The sequence below is a fragment of the Eschrichtius robustus genome, chromosome 6, assembly GCF_028021215.1.
Source record: "Eschrichtius robustus isolate mEscRob2 chromosome 6, mEscRob2.pri, whole genome shotgun sequence".
NCBI lineage: Eukaryota > Metazoa > Chordata > Mammalia > Artiodactyla > Eschrichtiidae > Eschrichtius > Eschrichtius robustus.
Genome location: NC_090829.1, coordinates 49,502,318 through 49,524,193, shown reverse-complemented (window position 1 = coordinate 49,524,193; position 21,876 = coordinate 49,502,318). Strand labels below are relative to the sequence as shown.

General features: G+C 37.0%; 1 protein-coding gene across 7 annotated transcripts in view; it reads left to right on the top strand.

Annotated features, from left to right (window-relative positions):
• The window catches only part of MECOM (MDS1 and EVI1 complex locus), a 566,050-nt gene that overhangs the window by 261,109 nt on the left and 283,065 nt on the right, over nt 1-21,876 (top strand). For 5 of the 7 annotated variants that reach the window (XM_068546207.1, XM_068546204.1, XM_068546215.1 and 2 more), the window contains exon 1: nt 19,673-19,693. Coding sequence is in view for 1 of the 7 variants with exons in the window: in XM_068546208.1 (XP_068402309.1) it covers nt 19,356-19,693 (338 nt within the window). In the remaining 6 variants the exon portion in view is untranslated. Of the gene's footprint in view, nt 1-19,355; nt 19,694-21,876 lie in introns of those variants that run through there. The other 2 variants (XM_068546208.1, XM_068546216.1) reach the window with 2 other exon arrangements.

The following is a 21,876-nucleotide window of genomic DNA, read 5'->3' as shown; positions in this document are numbered from 1 at the left end:
TTGTATCCTTGGTTTTTGGACATTTGAAAGGGATGCTGAGAATTAACCCATATGGTGTTTGTTTAGGTGGGGAATCCTAAATAGCTTCTTGTACAGGGAGAACACAGTAGCAAATATATCTTTACAATAATGTGTTTTAAATCAAAAGGGCTCCATATTTTTCCCTGTGTTTGAATGTGACATTCTTGATCATTCCAGACCCACCTGTCTGAGAACACAGGAATCAAAAACAGGAGTCACTCTCAAATTTCACCTCTATTTAATCCATCACAGGAACATACTGGCTTTTCACTGTATATATAGAAAAAACCACATTAGGACATTTAAACAAAGTGACACAGATCATCAGCAGATCAACCGGGAATGACGGCTCAATCAAACAAATGTATGTTGAGAATTTCCACAGGGCAGCTCTCACAGCAGCCAAGCCAAATTTGTTTAGTATACATGAGTTAGCTGCTTAGGAGCATTCGCTATGCTGCATGCCAGATGATGACTTTTCTAGGTAAACATCCATTTAGCAGCATATACCCATCCATGAAAGTGTTGGCGTGATTTTGATCTATTCTCCTGGACTCCTGAAATTATGACTTCATTCCACTGGCAGCCAAGTACCAAACCCACACATGCACCATTTAGGATAAAAAAAGAGGGGATGGGCAAGCTATACACTTATTTCGAAATGTAATATAACCATCTAAAAGGTAGGAGAAACTCCATAAAATTGACAGGCCATTTCACTTTTCTGACAAGCAATAAAGCAAGCATCATTAAAATGGATGTCAAATTACAGGGCAGGGAAGCAGCAGGGAAAATACTTACCTTGTTCTTGGTATTTGAAATAGAATGTGGCGTATTTATCCTACCTCAGTCTAAACTTGGAGACATTCCTTTTTGTGGTAGGGGGTTGGGAGCTTATTTATTAAATTGGAATTTCAGAATCAGATTCCTTAAGTAAGAACACTTGGATTCTTCAGAAAAGGGCATTTAAAAATTTGTCTCGTTAATTCTTGTATTTGAGCAATTTACTTATTTTTTTTTAAAGGTGTCACTCGAAGAATAGAGGACTCTATCGAGCACAGTCTTTAAGCTCAGAACAAAAGAGCCAAGTGTTTATTAAAAAAACACAGAAACAAAACCCAAAACTTTCTGGTAGAATTTTCAAACTCTGTGCTTACTCTCACTGGCTGTTGTGAAATCCAGCTTGTGTTGTGTAAAGTTCAGCTCAGTGCTCTAGTTTATTAACCAAAAGCCTCTCTTTCTGATTCTTTTCAACTGGGGAATTCTCAATTTGAGGGGGGATATTTTCAAACAGAAAGCTTGAGAATTCCCTTTTTGGATCAAGGGGTAATTGTATGAAATTTATTGGAAAAGATCATTGTTTCCAAACTTTAACCTCCTCTGCAAGAGCACTTGGCAATTGTCACTTGCTTGAGCAAGTATTCTGAATGCTTAATAGTTTAGAAATCCTCTAAAAAATACCTCTTTTCCAGTAGTGGCAATGACTTTTGTGGATAACAGCTTCCTTTAAAATCTGCTTAAGATGCAGAGCTGGGTGAGCTACAAAGTACAGCTTCTAAAAATGAAAGTCCTCATAATTAGCATTTTCTAAAGTTGGTTCAATTTGAATTTGAGCATCTACTATATTCACAGCACTGGAGGAGGGTATAAAGATAATTGAGACATAGCCCTTGCCCTCAGGTAGCTGAAAATCAAAACGGGAAAATAGACATGAAAACAACTAACTATAGTAGCACCAGGGTAAATGACAGAAGAATACATTCTGAGGTACATTTTATATTCTCTGGGATACAAAAAGGAAGGCGCTCACTCTGGTTGGGGAGGTGGCGGACATGTAGACTGGAAACCCTTAGCAGATGAGATGACATCTAAACTGGATCTGAAAGAGTTTCAAGGTATAAATCTTGAGTGTTTTGTGTCCTCTGTGAGGCCCTCCCTATCTAAAGTAGTCACCCACCACATTTCTAACTGCTTAATTTTCTCCTCAGCACCTAAGACTCTCTCATATTGTCCAGCTATGCGTTGGTTCCTTTCTCCCTCTACCCACCAGGCTGTAAGGTTCTTGAGATCAGGGGCATTGCTGGTTTTGCTCACTGCTCCATCCCTCGCTCTCAGAACAGGAGTAGGCTTCACTAGGGAGCAGTGTGATGGAGAATGAGGAAAGGACATTCGAGAACAGAAGGCTGTCAAGGAAAACAACACAGAGAAACCAAACTCTACACTCATGAACGTGAAATAGATTATTGTGGCTAGATTATAAAATGCATTAAAGGCATAAGATGGGCAAATTGGTTATGACCAATCACGAAAGAATTTTCTGAGGTCTCCAGAAAGCTGTGACCAATTTTTGCGAAGAAAATTGATGAGCTCTAACCGTCCGAAGTCTTTCTAAAACGAGTGTCAATCTTGACCCAGGATAAAACTTTCTTGGGAGAATGATGCACCTTTAGCACCATATAGGCATCCAGGAAAGCAATTGTCTTATATGTTCTTCAATCCCTTTATCCAGGTCTTAAGATGGGTTGTAGGGAATTTTTATATTTGTATTATTATTAATGTGCCCCCAAATGTGGATAAATTGGAGGCCATCATTAAATCTATAAAGAAAATATTGATGTAAGTGCACACAGAGCTTTAGTGAATTGAGTTCAGGACAGAATAATCTTAGAGCAAGTGGGGATTTGTTGTAAACAGAATATTTTGTTTAAATATAAATTAAAAATAAGAACAATAACCTGCCATGTTCCCACACATACATTTTACATAGTTCCAAGAATGCTGTTTATCAAAGTAGCTCCCAGGTATTGGGATGAACCAGAAGCTTTCAAAGTGTTGATTGATCACTCTTTGCTAGCAGTTCACCAGGCTTACACAGCCACTCCAAAATCAACAGCCTGGAAGAAAATTATATAAGGTTTGGAACAAAGGCTGGAATGTTAGGTTAGCAACTGCCTTACATTGCAGTAAATATGTCAATTAATATTCATAAATGTCTAGAGTCATGATCTAGTAAGAGTACAGAATAAGCTGCATATGACAATTTAATTTTCTACCCCAGAGGAACCCTGGCTACTCCTCACTTTCGCATAATGGAACTTTGAGAGAACTCTGGGTGGGTTTGCCCATCTTCCTACTACTGAACTTCTTAAAAGTCTTGGGAATGTTATCAGGGTATTGTGAGGTATTTACATCCCAAGTGTACCTGTTTCCATCTTCATCCATCAGCTGAGACTTAAGAGGTGTTTTTGGATGTTCACCAATTACACCATAGTAATGAAAGGACAGCAAGAAAGTTCTTCGTGTTCTTTTATTGTATTCTTTTATCTTTCAAGGCACATGTTCTTTCTGAAGTGTTGAATGGGATATTTGTGGGAGGAATTGAACTGCCCTACCCAAGAGATAGGAGAAGAGATAAATTAATCCCATGACTTATTCTTCTGTGCATTTTGGGCTAAAATCATGGGAAAAGTTTATCATTTCCCATTATCAAATATTGCTTATTGCTCATTGGCCAATAATGCCTCCTCTAACCATACTCAGTCCAGGCTATTTCCTGCATCATCACACAGCTCTTGGCAGGAGAACTCATCTTTTTGTACCATGTCAATGACCACATTGATCTTTCTTTACATTTGGTTTCAACAAGTGTTTATTGAGAGATTATTGCTAGGGGAGTGGTAGAAAATGAATCGTTCATGAACCATTTCATTACCTTTTGTTATCTGAATGCAGGTAGATCTGAAAGACACTGACCTTTAAGAACTGTCACTTAAGACCTAGAGACGAGAGAATCTTTCCTAATAATAATGATATTGACTTTTGGCATTCACAGTTTCCTCTAAAGTATACAAAAGATGCTCAAATGAATTATTTCTTCTGATTTTTACTGTAATTTTGTGTCACAAGTATTTTAAAAACCAGTGTTGTCTAATAGAAATATAAATGAGAACCATATATTAATTAAAAAATATCTGGTAGCTCCATTAAAACAGGTAAAAAGAAACAGGGAGACTTAATCTTACTAGTATATCTTACTTAACCCATTGTATCCCAAATTGTATCATTTCAGTATGTAATCAATATACAAAAACCATCAACTAGATATTTTACAATTTTTGTACCAAGTCTTAAAAACCTGGTGTATAATTTTAACTTACAGCTCCTATTGATTTGGAGTAGCCACATTTCAAATGCTCAGTTGCCACATGTGTCTAGTGGCTACCATATTGAGCAAATGTCAGATACGGATAAATAAACTGAGGTTCAACTAGATTGAGAGACTTTCCCAGGGCCACATAAGTAGTTAGGTGGACTTGAATCCCATGTGGTCTTCTGGTTTAAACAGGAATTGGCTTGGGGCTGTGGTTTACAGTTTAATCTGAATTTACTTGTGATATTGTGGGTTGAGGCTATATACTAGGAAGCTGGAGATGTTGTGAAGAATGATTCTATCATATGAACAAGGCTTCTTTATTGCTAGATCTAGAAATGCCATAAAGTTTGTACTTTAAAAAATAAGCTCCAAGTGAAATTTGGTTGCACAGTCTGGTTTGGGATAGCTGCCCTTGTCTCTGAACTCCTTGAAGGCTCATTTCTGTATTTATCTATTCCTATATTTATTCATTCTTTTAAGTATTTATTGACCATCTACCATAGTGCCATAGTGTCTGGTGCTGCAGACACATCGGTGAACAAAGCAGACAGGGTCCCTACCCTCGTGAAGCTTACATTCTACAACCTACAATGTACAGCTGGTTCATAGCAGGTATTGCAATAAACGCTGGAGAATCAAATTTAGTTGGCAATATTTGATATTGGTTTACCAATCTTCCTTCCAGGAGGACTCAGTAAAAATCTTGAGGAAAGGATAAATATATGGTTTACCCATATAGGGATATTTTGTTTGCCTATTTTTACTCTTCTTCTAACAAATGTATTTGAAGAGGCTGCAATGTGAGGACACGGTACAAACTCTGAATTAATTCCATTTGGTTAAATTCATCTACTAGGATTTTGAGCATTTGGAGTGTGTGTGTGTGTGTGTGTGTGTGTGTGTGTGTGTGTATGTGTGTGTGTGTGTGTTTGTATGTGTATGTGTGTGTGTGTGTACAGAAGCACGTGTAGATTCAGCATGCATTTTCCCTTCCTTCAGTGGGACGCTTTTACTGTATCCTTAAACAGACTGCAGGCACAATTTGTGTGATGCCTTTTGCACATATCTGTTAGACTTTCTCAAATTAGAGAAAGAAAAAGATGCCACTCACTACTTCTAGCACAACTGGTTTGCTTTGTCTGACATTTTTGAGTCATCAACTACACACTAAATTATTATCATGACCTAGAAACTTTGGTGGGGGGATTTCTACAGTAAATTAGGCACCACGCTCCCTGCTCTCATCACCTTACAGTACGGAAGAATTTTGGTGGAGGTGTGCTTTCATAAACTTTCCTACTTGGGCTCACTTGAGTTTGGGGTGGGCAAATTGCCTGATCCTTTTATGACTCACCACATATTTACACAAGTTTTTTGTTTGTTTGGTTTTTGTATGTGTTTTGACTTGATGTAAATAATGCTGTTTTGGAAAGAATTTATAATGCACCCCTTTTCCACCTAGAAGAAAGAAAGTCTGCTCAGCTGGGTTTTCTTTAGCCAGGTATTTTCATTTGACCCTTTTAAGCTGGCTAAACTTTGAAGGAAAATGCAGATATACCCTACTGTTCGAAATGGTGTAGAGATTTAGGAGGGTTAATTTAAAAATTCATAAATCCTTTGCACTATTCAAATTAATGACCTGTAACCTTTTTTTGCCAGGTGACTTCTTTTGACTTAACTATGTCCAAATAAATGTGTTTATTTAGGAAAGCTCAATGCTACCAAAAACTGACATGCTAAGCATCTCCTATGGCTCATAATATGTATGAGAGATGTGGACCACCCTCTGTTTTCTCATTATGCCAAATAATGGAAAGTGGAAATCACTCTAATCCTTTCTTCTGTGTCTGCTGTACCTCTGCGAATATGATAAACTCAATCCAATTAAAAGTCATTACCTCTCCAAGGCTCAACCACAGTCTATAACCTTTTGTTTCACAATTCTCTCAATTATCTGTCTTTATCACAGGTAGAATTTTTAGCCATCTTCCACTTCAGTTTTCTCTTAAAAAAGAGGAAATCACTTTCAGTGTTTATTATTTTAGTTCTTGTTTTCTATACCATTCACTTGACTCTATTCATTGCAGCTTTGTATTATACAAGTTAATTCTTCCTGGGCATTTGTCTTATCTCCCTGACTAGATTATAAGTTCTTTGAAATCAGCAATTTCACTTTATTCTTTTTTTGTGACCCTCCCACCCCCCCCCATGGTGCTTTGCATATAAAAGTCTTGTTGACTAAATAATTAACGGTCTGTGGCATGTGTTGGATCATAGTTGCTAAGATTTAATAGTGGTGATGAGTATTAAAAAGTTGAGTGAAGTAGATAGAGTAATACAACAGGGAGACCAACAAAAACAACAAAAATAAAAACAGCACGAGGCTTGTTAAGTTATTGCAGAATTATTTCATATGCTTTAGGAATCTCTCCTGCCCCAGAGGATTTTCTTAACATTATATACTTTCGATAGAATTATAATATTTCCAATTTTTCCTCTCAAGCAGTCATAGTTTATATACGTTTACATGGACTGATGAACAATATATTTGAATCAACAAGCATCTTACATGTTTAGATGAGTACACTGATAATTTTCTAGCTTCTTTAGCTCTGAGATTCTACAATGCTATGAAAAATGGATATTTCAATCAATTATTTCATCAGTTAAGCAACATGATGCCAAAAGATTTTAACTTAACTATATTTAACAGCTCAACTATTGACTTAGCTATACTTAACAGCTATAACCTATTTAAAAAGCAGTTTGTTAGAGAAGATTTATTGGAATGAATCCATAAAATGATCAGCAAAAGCATAAAACAAAATCACTGAGATTTTGCTTATTCTGGAGAATAATACCTGGATCGAAGTAAGAGTCATTTTAGATAATGTTGATATAAGTAGGCAACACAATATTTTATGTATATACTACGAAATATGAAGGTACAAATATTAGGTTTTGGGTATTCCTCTTTCGCAAAGCACCTTGATGAATAGATTCTTTTTTGAGATTTTTTTCCACCACATAAATACAGCTCTCAAATTTATTTTGCTACTTTTGCTTTTAGTTAAGTTTCTTTGACCATCATAGGCATATGTGGATATTATTTGGGAAAGGACCATCATCTATTGAGTAGTGTGGGACACCAGAAAATAGTAGTGCTGCCGTTTTCTCTGACAACTGTTGCTTTAAATTGGAGACTCCAGGGTGATCCGGCTGGTCTTCCCTCTGAATACAGCACTGTTCTGAGGTCAAGCAGAACTACCTCTGGTCTGTTTAGCACAACTTTCAATTCAAACTGGAAGGTAAATGCTGTGGTTGGGCCATTTATAGGCTGGTGGGAGTTTCATTGGCATCCCAGCAGTCCCACCTGGTTCACAGGAGAACTTTTAGTCTTTTTTGCAGTGAAGTAGACCACGCAGAAATACATTTTTACTAGTTACATGACAGGGAAACCATCCACTTCTCCATGTAGTTTTCTTCTTGGCTTATTTTGTAATAGAAATGTGGGCAATGCTGTTTTAGAACCTGTTCGTTTCATCATTTTGAGTTATTTAGAAGCCGTGAGAGTAAATCATCCCCTTTTTTTTTAAGTTGATGCAACTAAAGAAATTTTTTTTAAATTTTTATTTACTTATTTATTTTTTGGCTGCATTGGGTCTCAGTTGCAGCACACGGAATCTTCGTTGAGGCATGCGGGATTTTTTGTTGTGGTGTGCGGGCTTCTCTCTAGTTGTGACGTGTGGATTTTCTCTCTCAAGTTGTGGCGCCCGGGCTCCAGGGCACGTGGGCTTTGTAGTTTGCGGCACACGGGCTCTCTAGTTGAGGCGCGCGAGCTTAGTTGCCCCGCGGCATGTGGGATCTTAGTTCCCCAACCAGGGATCAAACCTGCGTCCCCTGTATTGGAAGGCGGATTCTTTACCACTGTACCACTGGGGAAGTCCCAATCATCCCTTATTTGATCCTTATGTTACTGTGAAGAACGTGGTGATTCTAAGAAATAAATGTGAATGACAACTGCATTTCCACCAAGAATTGAAAGAAGAGATTTATTCTTGATTTTTTCCATTTTTTATTGAGGTAAAATTGACATATAACATTATATTAGTTTCAGGTGTACTAATTTGATATTTGTATATATTGCAAAGTAATTGCTACAGTAAGTCTAGTTAACATTGTCACCATACATAATTACAAATTCTTTTTGTAATGAGAACTTTTAAGATCTACTCTCTTAGCAACTTTCAAATATGCAATACAGTATTATTCACTATAGTCACCATGCTGTACATTACGTCACCATGACTTATTTATTTTTTAACTGGAAGTTTGCACCTTTTGACCCCCTTTACCCATTTCACCTAATTCTGTAGATTGGCATGCCCAATTGCAGTTACTTATATTCAACTCTTAACAGCCATCACTCTTCCTAACCTCATTTTAGATCTTATTTTATTGCATAGTCATATACCTGTTACCATCTCTGTCTTCACTACTCAACTCTAAGTTTCTTGAGGGCAGAAGGTTGATTTTATTCAACTCTATACCTAGCCATAGCAACTTGCACAGGTCCAGGCACAGCATGGTACCAAATCAAAGTTTTGGGGTGGGTAAATGACTAAGTCTGAGAAGTAGCATCTTGGGCAAAGAGTATCACCCCAACACTTCAATCATCTAATAATTCCTCTCCTAATGCTAGAAAAGAATTGAAATCTGGGCACTTTTGTAGTCTATCTACCCACAAAATTTCAATTGGAATGTGTGATTGAAGCAGTCACACAAAACTGGTGAAGTCTGGGACATCTGTTTAATACTTAACTTTCATAGTATGGAGCCCACCAAAGATTTTGACAGCCAAATGTATATTTATTCCACAGAGGAAACATTATCAACCAGTGCAAAAGTTTACTGGCACTAGCTGGTGATATAATGGGTAGTTTAAATCCTGCTAACTGCAAATAATTTTTCAACAGTGTTTATGATTGTGGTAGAGTTTAGTGAGGCAAAAGTACAGATAACATAAATATTTCGACAAAAGCCGATTGTACTGGAGCCATGAGTAAATTAGACCCAGTTTGTAAATAAATTTAGTTTTTGCCAGCAAACATTTATAATCCTCTCTTGCTGCAAACGATAGTAATTTATATAGAAGAGGTCCTGAATGCCTTTCTTTAAAAGTCAGTTCTCATTAGGAGGCAGTGCCTGGTGCCCATCAAGTGTCTTAGACTGTGTGACTCAATTAGACTTGAAGGATACTGTACAGACCACCTAATGCTACTAGTTATTGTACATGTTGATAATGACAATTTCCAGAGACCATACATAGTTTGGTAGTCTATGAAGTTGTCATATTATATCATTCCCTTAAATACCTAGCTTGTGTTACCACTTAGCAATGTTGAAATTACCCCTTCTCAAATCCTAAGTGCTATTTAGTGTATGTATACACATATACATGCTACATCTGTTCATATTTTTCCTGAAAACATTTTTTATCAAAGTGTATAATGTTTTCTCAAATTATAAAAAACCCTTTCTTTATGTTTTTCAGTGACACTCCATCCATCCCCATGGTTTTGAATGATTTTACGTTTAATATGATGTAGCATTGGGAAACTCCATATGGGGGCCTTTAGAGTTTGAAATAGGGGCAGAAAATTGCACTCCTTGGAACCATCTAAACTTATTTTACACGGAAGATACTGTATTTGCAATGGGGCGAGAGTCCAAGCTGAAATCAGCCAAATCAAGGAATTTCCCCACAGAATCACTTTAAGATCATAAGTTGTTGTTCTTGTTACCAGGCCTTGTGAGAACAAGGACCATTGTTCATTTTCAAATAAAACCTAATTTTGAGACTAACACAATTTCATTCTTTTGGGCACTCTCTGCTCCTTATCAAACTCAGAGTGTGGTTAGGTTAGCGTTCTATGGCTTGTTCACATTCCTTTTTATCGGCAAGCCATTGCTACAACTCCCTCTTCTGCCAGACATGCATAATTATTTTCTTTTCTTTATGTAGGACTCCTGGCTACAAGAAAGCTCTTCTGTTCTGTAGCAGCAGAGAAGGGTCTGCATCAAGTTAGCTGTGACAATGAACTTGAACTTATATTTACACTGTTTATTCAGTTCTCCTGCACACCTATCTTTGTTTATTATATGGTAGAAAGTGGAGGGCAATCTCATTTACTTTTTGATCTTCATCTTTGAGGGTTGTTCTGAATATTTTTACCCAGTTTACGTTAGAATTCAGTCTCCTTGTTACAGAATACACTCCCTGCTCCTTCCTTTAACTTGTAGCTCCTGAGTTTTGGTCTCTCCTTTGGAGGCAGGAAGGATCTCTGCCAAAAGCCACCAAGCCACACTTAGGTAATTATAATAAACAAGTTGGGGCTCTCATTTCACATGCAGAGCTGGATGAAGCAGCTCTGTGGTCAAAGGGATCCCAGTGGTTCCTCTGTTAGCAATGGCACATTAATGTACCCTCATGCTCTCCTCCCCACCTTTAAACACTTTTTTTTTTTTTTAAAGGAAGCAAATCAGGTCACTCTTTAGCATGTGAAGGGCTGCAGCTTTCTTCTGAAACCACCATCAACAACATAAACAAATTAGAGGTAGTAAACCACACATTCTGCCCACACGTAAACCACAGTCCTCACCAGAGGGCAGTCTACTTAATGTGAGAATAACAGCCCAGTTTTATAAGCCTCTACTGGGAATAAATTCCAGTTTCACTGGTTAGAACAAAGTTGGGCAGCCAGAGTACAGTCTCTCCTAGGTTACATGTTGGGAGAGACCAAACCAATTCTCAAAGTGTCTTTCCAGGAAATATATTTTATAAGCTTCTGGTACACCAAACTTTGACCATCCTTTGGTTTTCTTTATGTAAAACTGAGATTGCTTGAGTGGAATGGACCTCGGGCTGAACTTGTCCAATGTGCTTATTTTATGGATAAGGAAACAGGGACCCCAAAAAGCTATGAGTCTCAAGCTCTGACTCTCAAGGTTACTCCGGGCAGTGGAGACTTATTGCAGAATCCGGACCTCCACGTCAGGGCTTGTGCCACTCCTGCTTTTCCTGAGTGCAAACGGCATAGTTTACAATCCCCCAACTTGACCCATATGGGAGTTATAAAATATTCCCTATACCTTCCTGATGCTGATATGCTTCCTTTCCTGACAATGGTTAGTCCTCAACTAATGTGTCCAGCCCTAAACTAATGTGTTCCGTCATCAGTAAATTCCTGCCTGTGATAGTCTTTTCTTAAATACCTGTTTAAACAGTAATTTAGATAAGAGTGTCCCATTTGTGTGCAACAGGAAATGCCTGCCTTCTTTTAGATACGCTGGCAAATAATTACTGTAGATATGGCTTGAATACTGAAAGGCTGTACTCTGGTCATTTCAGACTGCCTGAGAGTAACCACCCAGTCTGCTGCAACATAATTTCAGGGCATTTCTATTTTACTCTAAATGAATCTGAAGGAAAATCACTTTGGGGATATAAAAAGCTTATGAGAAAAGCCATCAGGTCAAAGGTTGCCAAAAGTCTCTTAAAAATTTGTCTTGCTAAAAGAGAGTGGAGGCACATAGTTATAATGTAAAAGAAACAGTATGTGATATGTGATAAGTCTGTTCTTACCTGGTCATTCCGGTGGGTATTGGTGATCGGGTCTCCCTTAACGACAGAATAAGCCAAACATTAACCAGGTCATGTTTTTCCTTGGAGTAGCGCTCACGGAGCTTTAATGTCTTTATTTTAGCTGTTTTAGATTCTGTAAGTAGATACCAAAGGGCTTTACTGGTACCTCAACTATGAATTTTCTGGCAATTTCTTTCCATAACCAGTTTTAAAAAGCTTAATTCCATCTCTGATGAGGAACTTTTGGAAGTGGCCAAACCCATTTCATAAGAGCTTAGAAGCTACCAGTTTAATTCACAAACCATACTTCTTTAGTGAAATGTCTGTGAAATTCCTAGGAGAGTGGAGAAACTCTTAACCAAATTTAAAGCCCCAGGACAAGCAAGGGATATGCCACAATCCCAAGAGAAAGATAAATGTTTGTTCACTGATTTGGTCCTTTACTTTCAACTCTTGTGGTATTTTTTGCCATCTTCCTTGCTTGCCTCCCAACACTCTTTCATAATTTTAGGGTCTTTTTGACAGCCCATAAACAGAATATTTTTAGGAAACCCTGGGGGAAAAAGTTCCATAAGGAAGAAATGAAATACTCTGGTACAAGGAAGTAGCAAATACTAGAGGTGCAAGGAAGCTTAGAAGGTCACTGAAAAAATTCCATGTGCCAAACCATGTTGATACGTTATTTCACAAAAATAATGGCCTCCTGAGACATGGATTCTACAGGTGCAATCCAGTGTCAGCAGATTCCATGAGGTCTACTTTCTTCTCACCCCTCTCTGCTGGAGGCAGCTCATTCTGAAGACCATGTCCATCAGCAGCTTCCCTTCTATCAGATGCCTCTATTCTCTCAACTTGTGCCTCTGGACCCTTTCTACGGTCCTTCAAAGCTAGTTTAAGTCAGTTTTCTGGAAATTCGTTTTTCTTACTTTTACTAGTTTCCTTTCTTCCTTTCGTTGGGATCTTAAATTTCATTATCTGGGGCCATTCTCACACACTATTCTGCTGGCCAGTTCAGAGCCTCCTTCTCTGCCCTGTTTGTGCATCGGGCATGACTTGGGCTCCACCCTTTCCCCAAGCCCAGCGCGCGTTGATTGGTTGCGTTGCTGGCGCAGAAGAGCTGGCTCCTCTGCTTTCTCGGCAACAGGCCTCGGTCAACGCTCTGGAATTGTCCTAACAAGGGAAGAAGAGTATGTCCGGTTTGAATTTTGGAAGGAAATTGATGTCTTCCCCCTCCCTCCTCGCCCCGCCCCGCCGCGCCCTGCCCTACCGTTAGCAGGCACCAACTCTTGGATTCGCGTTCATGCGCTCACGTCCTACCAGGAGGTCCCCGGTGGGGCTTGAGGTTTGGCAGCGCCTTCCCTGCTCGAGGAGCTGGGCACGCATCCGTAGCTCTCAGCCACGTGTAATCCTTCCTGTCTGCTCTCAAGTTGGGCACAAAGTACTGGCGCTCGGGCCCACCCTCTTCTTTAGTAGCAATTAACCTTTACTGCAGAGCTTCCTTTGAAGTTTGCTCATGTTTTTATTACAAAACTGCAATGAGGAACATAATGGGGGGAAATGTCTAAATTTCTGAGTTACCTAATCTGTTCAATTCCCTTGCTGGTCTCCTCCTGGCAGTTGTTTCATGTAGTTTTGATCTCAACCAGTCTGCCTGAGATTTCAAACCATGTTTCTGTCTCAGCCTATTTTTAAGATTAGTGAGCACACAAGCACACTACAAATGCACATGGATGTGTCTATTATATGCGTATGTGTGTACAGCTGAGTATATAGAACAGATTTCTTGTTTAATGTCTAAGGAAATTTGTCTTAGAGTCAAACTACATATATATGCTTTTAATGTTAATATTAAACTCTATTCAGTTGCTAAATATTTTCTATCATGTGAAGAAGAGTAGAGAGGAAAATTATTTACGTTAGTATCACTAATGATAATGCTGAGTGATAAGTATTATATGACGGGTACGGAATGCTATTAATGGTGAAACTCAGGATTTTGAATGGCATCTGCCCAGAAGATTTGCAGTTAAACTAGGCAGAGGGGCCAAGTTAAACAAATGGTGAGTTATGTAAAACCCACAAAAAGAGAAGGCATTTTAGGCCAGCCTTGCAAATAAGAACCAAAGAATTATGAGTGAAATGGCATTTTTTTTCCTAGCCTGCCGTTCACAGGAGCTCAAATAAATGAAATCATTTTTCTCTGCTTTTCACTCAGCAGTAAATCATTGGTAATCCAAGGTTGGTAGAAAAGCAACTATGAAGCTCGAAGAAAATACAAGAGAATCTTTTTTTTTTCCTTAGGATGGGTAAGGACTTTCTAAGAAAAATGTAAAAATCACAAAGGAAAAATAGACTTCATTCCATACAAGTTAAAAATTTTGTACAACAAAAACCCCATTAAAAAAAACAAATGATAAATGATCTACTGGGGATAGTAGCAAAAACTATATCAAAGGGCTCATTTCTTTATGATTAATAAGACAGACCAATAAAAGCCCAATTAAAGCTGCATAGAAACAATGAATAACTTGCAAAAGGAGAAATAGGAATAACAAAAATATTTAGTCTTAGTAATCATTGAGATGTGAATTAAAGCAACAATAGATATACAGTCTTTTCCATTGTATTAATAAAACTTAAAAACAAGACATAATAATAAATGCCAGTATGGTTGCTAGAAGTATAAATTTGTATATACCTCTGATAAGCAATCACTCACTAAGTGATCACTCACTCAATCAAAATACTCACTAAGCTTTCTTACAGGAATCTAACCTAGGGAAATTAAAATAGATGAAAATAAATATTTATGTGAAAGAACGTTCATTTCAGTGGTATTTATGGTATCAGAAAATTAGAAGCAACATAAATAAATACTATGCAAACAGTTCACTTATTATGGATTTATATTATGGAATATTATGCAGCAATTAAATATAGTTTAATATTTTTAAAACCATAAGGAAGAGTTCATATATCAAGTGAAAAGGTGAAAAAATAAACTATTCACATGGTAGGGCCACAATTTTGAAAAAACAAACTTTAAAACATATCTTTAAAGAAAAAAAGCAAGTTGCCTAAGAGTTAAACGGAGGAGTGGATTTAAACACTTGGGTTCTAGTCTCAGCTGACTTTGTATATACCAATTAGCGTCCTTGAGTATCAGGTTACACATTTGCAAAATGGAAGGTTATTCTTCTCACCATAGGTTTCTCATTGGATTGTGAGAAAACATAGATACATCTGTAGAAGTTATTATTATCAGTATTATTTCTGCAATTTCTTCTTTGCAGATTCTGATATGTTTTCAAAATGCATCTCTTCAAGTGGAAACCTTATGGTAGTTATTCAGAGTCATAGAAATAAATATAATCTAATACAAGTGTGGCCACTTTCTTGGCTTCCAGGGATATCAGAACACCTAAAAGTTGAACTGAAGAGTTTGATTTCCAAGAGCATTTCCCAAGTCATTTGCCTCAAATTGAACAATAAGCTTGTCCTTCTGTCCTCATTCAGTTAATGACACACCTAAAGGATGCAAGAAGCAAATTCCAGTAGCAGGTGATTCAGATCCAAGAAGTTACAAGGGTTATTTATCTTTATGGGAGCACTGATGTATATAGCACTTCTTACCTGCTACTTACCTGTTGTAAATGTGCCCAATCTGTCAATATGGTACCTGAGCAATGCTTTAATTAACTGTAGTTATAGCTCAGGGAAAAGATCTACCAATTTTTCCTCAATAACAGAGATTTAATGGAGATATGATAATTGAGGTAGTTTGTCATTTAGATGAAATGTTTTAGCAGCTTTTTGGATAGTTCTTGAGTAATGTACATGGAGACAGTAGTTTACTTTGGTTTATGCAAATATTCAATGCAGTATGATAAACTGCATTTGCTGTTGAAAATGTCATAATGCTAGATTACACTGAAATATTGTTGCATGTTTTGATACGTAAAACTCAGCAGTTTTATATTTCCATTTTTTGTTACCACAGCCCTTTTTATATTTAATTCAGATGATACTAGATTAACAGTGGCTTGAAAACAAATTGCCTGAGTTTGCGTATACATCTAACGCCTGCATGTGGATGAATAGGACCGTAAGTCTTTCTCCTGGATTTGCTTGACCTATATAAGTTGTTCTTTAGGTTTAATTGTATTTTTTTGCTATTGTAAGCAGAATCGCATTCAGGTTTTAAATTCAAACTCTTCTGTGCAGCAGCCTGGGCACACGTGTATTTTGTCACGACAGGAATTAAAATCCAAACTCACTAGTTTAGAAATTATGCATTGGGAAAGTTTGTGGGTAACTCAAAGGCATGGGGTCAGCTATGTCAGGGGGAGGGCCCAGATGGCTTTGTCTCTATCCTTTTTTAAGATTTGAGATCACTCTGATGGAACTGACAGTATGACTAATTTAACCCTTTGAGGCAATAGGGGAGATTTTACTGACCTTTAATGGATAATTACTGGAGGAAATAGTTCTATTCATTTGGAAGCATTTTTGTTTCCTGCTGCTTAAATGGATAAGTCTATAGATTACACAATGTCTTCCAGTTTTTAAGCACTTCTCAAAAAAACCAAAATCTTCACATTGAGTGATAAATCCCTTTAAGAATCTGTAAAGTAACTCTGCATTTGCAGTAGTTAAATGTTACAACTCTAGAGAGGTTTTTTATATGTTTTTAGCTATATCAAGAGTACTAGTGAGCTTTTGGCTCTTAGGTTGAAATGAAAAGTCTCCCTGAAGAATAAAATTAAATAGACTTTATCAAAGGTGTTTGGACCCTGAAGTATATTTCTCTGATAGTATTTCTTTGGGGCATTATTGAAATAGTTTCTTTTGACGTTGGGCTTGGAAAAAAGTTTGTAATCTATAGTGTTCCATTTCTATGAGTTTAAAGATGCTTTTCAGGATCAAAATAATTTCCTATATTTGGTAGAAAAATATTGGTTTGGTTTAGTAGTTCAATAAAATTATACATTAGGTTAATTATCTATGTAACAAGTAATTTTTTGAGCACCTTTATGAGGATCACTTGGAGAATTCCTAAGAAGTGTGAATTTTGAGTTTTCCCTTTAAGGGTCTATTTCCTAGTTTGGAATAAAAGAATTATTCATATTAAACTCTAGGTAGCAATAGGCAGAATTATTTGATCATCAGATTGAGGGAGGAAATTATGTGAGACTTCAAGGAAGGGAGATACTTATGCTAAATGGGATGGCAAGGAGATAAGTTGGGAGTTGACATAGAGAATGACTAAAAGTTGGATGGGCAAAGGGACTGAGATAGGGTAGCCTGGCAGGAAGAACCACTGAGCTCAGAAGTCAGGGATAAGCTTATTCTGGCCTGGGGGCTCCTACTGAGGAGTGTTGAGATTAAGAGAGAAAGAAGATTGCTTTCAAAATGAAAGAGATTCTATTCCAAGCCTAAGAACTCTAGGTTTTACTTGTGGACATTAAGAATTATTAAAGGCTATTGCACAGGAAAGTTGATATGCCAGGAAAATAAATTCAGCAGCTTTGTACAGGCTCAGTGTTGAGGGATACTGGAAAGAGGTTTGCGGTCTGAAGATCCAGTTAGAGGACTGTTAGAAAATTCAGGAATGAAAACATGGATTGAAAGAATGGGATGAAGGTACAAATCTTGCAAGAAGAATGGACAGCATTTAATGACTGAATAGACTGAGGATGAAGGAGAGAAAATATCTATGTTATTTTAGAACCTTGAACATGGATAATTGGGGGAAATATTATTTTTAATGGAAATGGGGAAGTGGGCAGGAGACTCGATTTGAGAGTAGATGATAACGTGCAAGCTTTTGTATATGCTGAACTTGAATGTCAATGAGCTTGTTATGTTGAGATCAAATGTCTCGTAGGAATAAGTTTGGGTCCTGATTTGGTTCTGTGCTTGGTTTAAATGGCATTATCTCATTGTTTGAATCAAGAACCAAGCACCTCATTAGAAAGATACTTTTGCATGTACAATCACTTTGCACTTCACAAAACTTTAAGAGAAGTCAGTACTTGATGGACAATTGTTAATAGGTTTTATAGTTAATTAATTTTCATAGAGAATCAGAGAAGGAATTGGGGATAGAACTCAAGTTTTCTACCCTCTAGCTCAATAAACTATCTTGGAAGATTTTCATAATTCATAGAACTGTAGGGTTGGTAGGATCTTAAGGGTCATCTAGTTCATCAACCTAACGCTACAGTTTCTCCATATCATCATTAATTCATGGCTATCTAGGCTATATTAGAGCCCCTGTGCTGGGGAACTTAAGGTAATCCATTTACCTTTGGATGGGTCTGATTGAAATCTGTCTTCTTGTAATTTTAGCCCATTTTTCTTGGTTCCCCCCCCTTGAAGGTCTACAAATTGAACAAATTAGGTATGGCTCTCAGTCCATAATCCTAGTGGAAACATGTTTATTTGCTTTAAGATAACTGAAATCTCCTTCAACTGGTGGGAAATTCAAGCTCAGTCATTATTCTTTATGCTTCCTCCCACCCCCAAGTTGCATAAAGATCTTAAGGCTGATACGGTGTGATCATTTACTACAGGTGTGGTGCTGTGCTGCTCTGGGGATTCCTTAGAACTCCAGTGTTGAGTGTCCAGACTCCTAGTTACTCTACCCTGCTCTTCCCTCGAAGATGGTCTTGCCACCTCCCCCAGAGCACTGCTCTGTGCAGAGGCCCTCTGATCTCTACCACTTCGCAGTCTGGAGGAAATTCACTCTCCTTTTGGTGCATCCCAAGACACTGTCTTCTCTTTTTTTCCTCTGGAAAACTCACCTAATTTCTTCAATGATTTTAGCTTTTACAAATGTCCAGAGGAATTACTAGTAACTTTAACTAGTACTAGTAACTAGTAACTAGTAACTTTAACTTTTACTAGTTACTAGTAACTTTAACTCTCTGTGCTGTGTAAGTTACTGAGGCAAGGAAATACCAAGGGCTTGACGATGTGTTTGAAATGAGAAAGGAAAAATAAAGAACAAACATAAATTAATATTCCAATAAATAATCCTGCCATATAAATTTAAGCCTTGTTGCACATGGAAGCCTTTGGAATCTTTCATGACTCTCCTACAATTTAGTCCCAGATATCATTGCATGATATAACTTTCCAAGACATTGTGTAACGCTATTAGCTCCCAATTTGGGATGGTTTGCAGGATTGTAGGTACACATATGTTTACTTCTTATCTCTACTTTATTCATAATAATATTTAAATTGCTGATTGTTTCCCAACTGGATAATAGGTTGAGCTGGTCCATGAGAGAACTGGCAGTTAAAGATTAGCTCATTTGATTTATGGATTCAACACAGATAAACCAAAGAGGCAAAAACCCCTCCCCCCCCTTCATTTGTGAATAACAGATTTTAATGCAGGCATATTTTAACACTGGTCTTTCCTATTTTGTCTTTAAAAAGCACCAGCTTTATAAGGTGAAGATTGAGATGTGGAATTCTGTCTCTTCTATATTAGTAGGAATTTATGAACTTTTTATTTATTCACAGGTAATGAGTGTGTGTATGGCAGCTACCCTGAAATTCCTTTGGAGGAAATGCCAGATGCAGATGGAGTAGCCAGCACTCTCTCCCTCAATATTCAAGAGCCATGCTCTCCAGCTACATCCAGCGAAGCATTCACTCCGAAGGAGGGCTCTCCTTACAAAGCCCCCATCTACATCCCTGATGATATCCCCATTCCTGCTGAGTTTGAACTTCGAGAGTCAAATATGCCTGGAGCAGGCCTTGGAATATGGACCAAAAGGAAAATTGAAGCAGGTGAAAAGTTTGGGCCTTATGTAGGAGAACAGAGGTCAAACCTGAAAGACCCCAGTTATGGATGGGAGGTAAGAATATATTTTGAGTTAACACATTTATATATATTAAGATGTGTAAAGAAGAGATTACTTTTTTAAATGTCCATAAAATAAGCAAATTCCATTTGTTGCAAAATGTCTTCAAATAGATTTTTAAGGATGAACCTCCCTTACAGTTTCACTGCTTGATAGAAACAAAGTATTGCTTAAAGATATGGCATGATAGAAAGGAACTCAACTGGTTCCTTGAATGATCAAAGGATAGTATCTTGAAAACATACTAAAGGATAGAAAAATAGTTTTTTAATTAGCATTTGGAAACATTGAATGTGGCCATCCCTACGGTATGTGGCATAAGCAAACAAAAGTCGTCATATGACATGTTCATTGTATTTTATCTTTTCTTTTTTGGGAAGGGGGCTTGGAAGATTGGAGGAAACATTTGTCTTCACCATTTTGTGGCTTTGAGTTAATTTGGTTTTACTTTCATTCTACGTGTTTATTTTGCTCTGTGTTCTAATATATTTTACCCCTCTTATGATAACCCTGCTTTGATTCTACATGCTTCCAGAATGTGTGTACTGTGCTGAATCCTGTGATGATTATATTCAAATTGATTTAATGAGTAATTCATGTATAAAAATGGCAGCAAAAAACAATATGAAAATCAGTTGCTAGTTTCAGTCATTCTTTTTATAGAACCCATCTGTAAATATGTAAGAGTGGGAAGTTATGGTCTGACTACAAAATCTAAATAAATTTTGTTTCAATAAGGACAGGTAACTATGTCATTCTTTTGAGTTTATAATTTTTGTACAAATTCAGTATATATATATATATATATATATATATAGTTCCCATTTATTTTTATATCTTAAAAACTTTTGTGGTTAAATCACAGCATCATAGTTCCTGGAATATCTGACCTATATCTGAAAAACTTGTAGGAAATTTCTACATGGGCAAGAAAGTGTTTTTTGGAGATGTGATTGACCTTTGGTTTCACAGTATTTCAGTTAGACGGAAATTGGATAGATTTATTTTGGTATGTTCTCTTAATATTTATGATCATTAATAGAATATCTGGTTAGCTTTTTAAATAGAAATAAATATGCAGTGCCTTCAGGACTTAATTTCAATTTTTTGTCCCTTTGCTTTATATGTGTCCCCTTATGAAATCTGCTCAAAATGCCATAATAAAAACAATTCTTGTTCAAATTCTGAAATGCTAAAAGTTAAGATCTGGATTTCACATAATTACAAATGAGAAATCCTTCCTTAGTTTTGTTCTTAGCCACAGCTCTGGTAAAGTTGTGGTTTAGCTACATTGCCTCTAGACATGTACATTGATAAGAGATTGTTAACAAATCACTGTAGCATTAACTGATATGTGAGTTGAATACGTTTTAAACCAAATGCGTACAAACTTTACGTCATTATTGTTCACCTTAAAATAATGGCTATAAACATTCTACTAATAAGTAACTCATTAAACTTTTATTACAAAATCTCTAGAGTTAAACAACAAGTGCAGTACTGTTCGAGATTATCCAGAAGGCTTGGAATAAACCAAGACTTAATAATGAAATCATTTTGCAATTCCAGGGTTGGTAAATGCAAGTCTGTGCCTTATTAAACAGTATACCTGTGGATTCGGGGATGAACCTGGGGATAGTTCTATATTTAGAGGAAATTTAAGAATAATTAATTTTTTTCTCCTTGGAGTAAAATGTCTTCAATATATACATGGGCAAATACTTACCTTGAGGAATGTGAAGTAATTCTTTTCATTATGTCAAAACTGAGTTGTTTTATTGCTTGGAATTCAAGATAACTTTACAAATAGTTCATGACTCTTTGGCTAAAGATCACCCATTTCCTCTCTCTCCTTCAAGAATTCAGTTGATGGTCAATTCGGTGGTTTTCTTCGCCATTTTAATGGTCTCTCGCTTTTGAGAGTGTAGACTATCTGCTCTAGATGTATTGTGAACAAAACCAGAGAAAGAGCTTTTTTTGGGGTGTGATTTTGGCAAACTTGTTATCCACGGAGGAACAGTTGAGTTCTTGACTTTAGTATTTTGTTTTCTAAAAAAAATCTTACCATGGTTAATACCTAATCCAATCATGATCAACAAAGGCACTTGCACAAAGGCATCTGACCTACTCGCGTGTGCTCTTTTAAATTGTTCTCGTGTCATATTTGCCCTCAACTG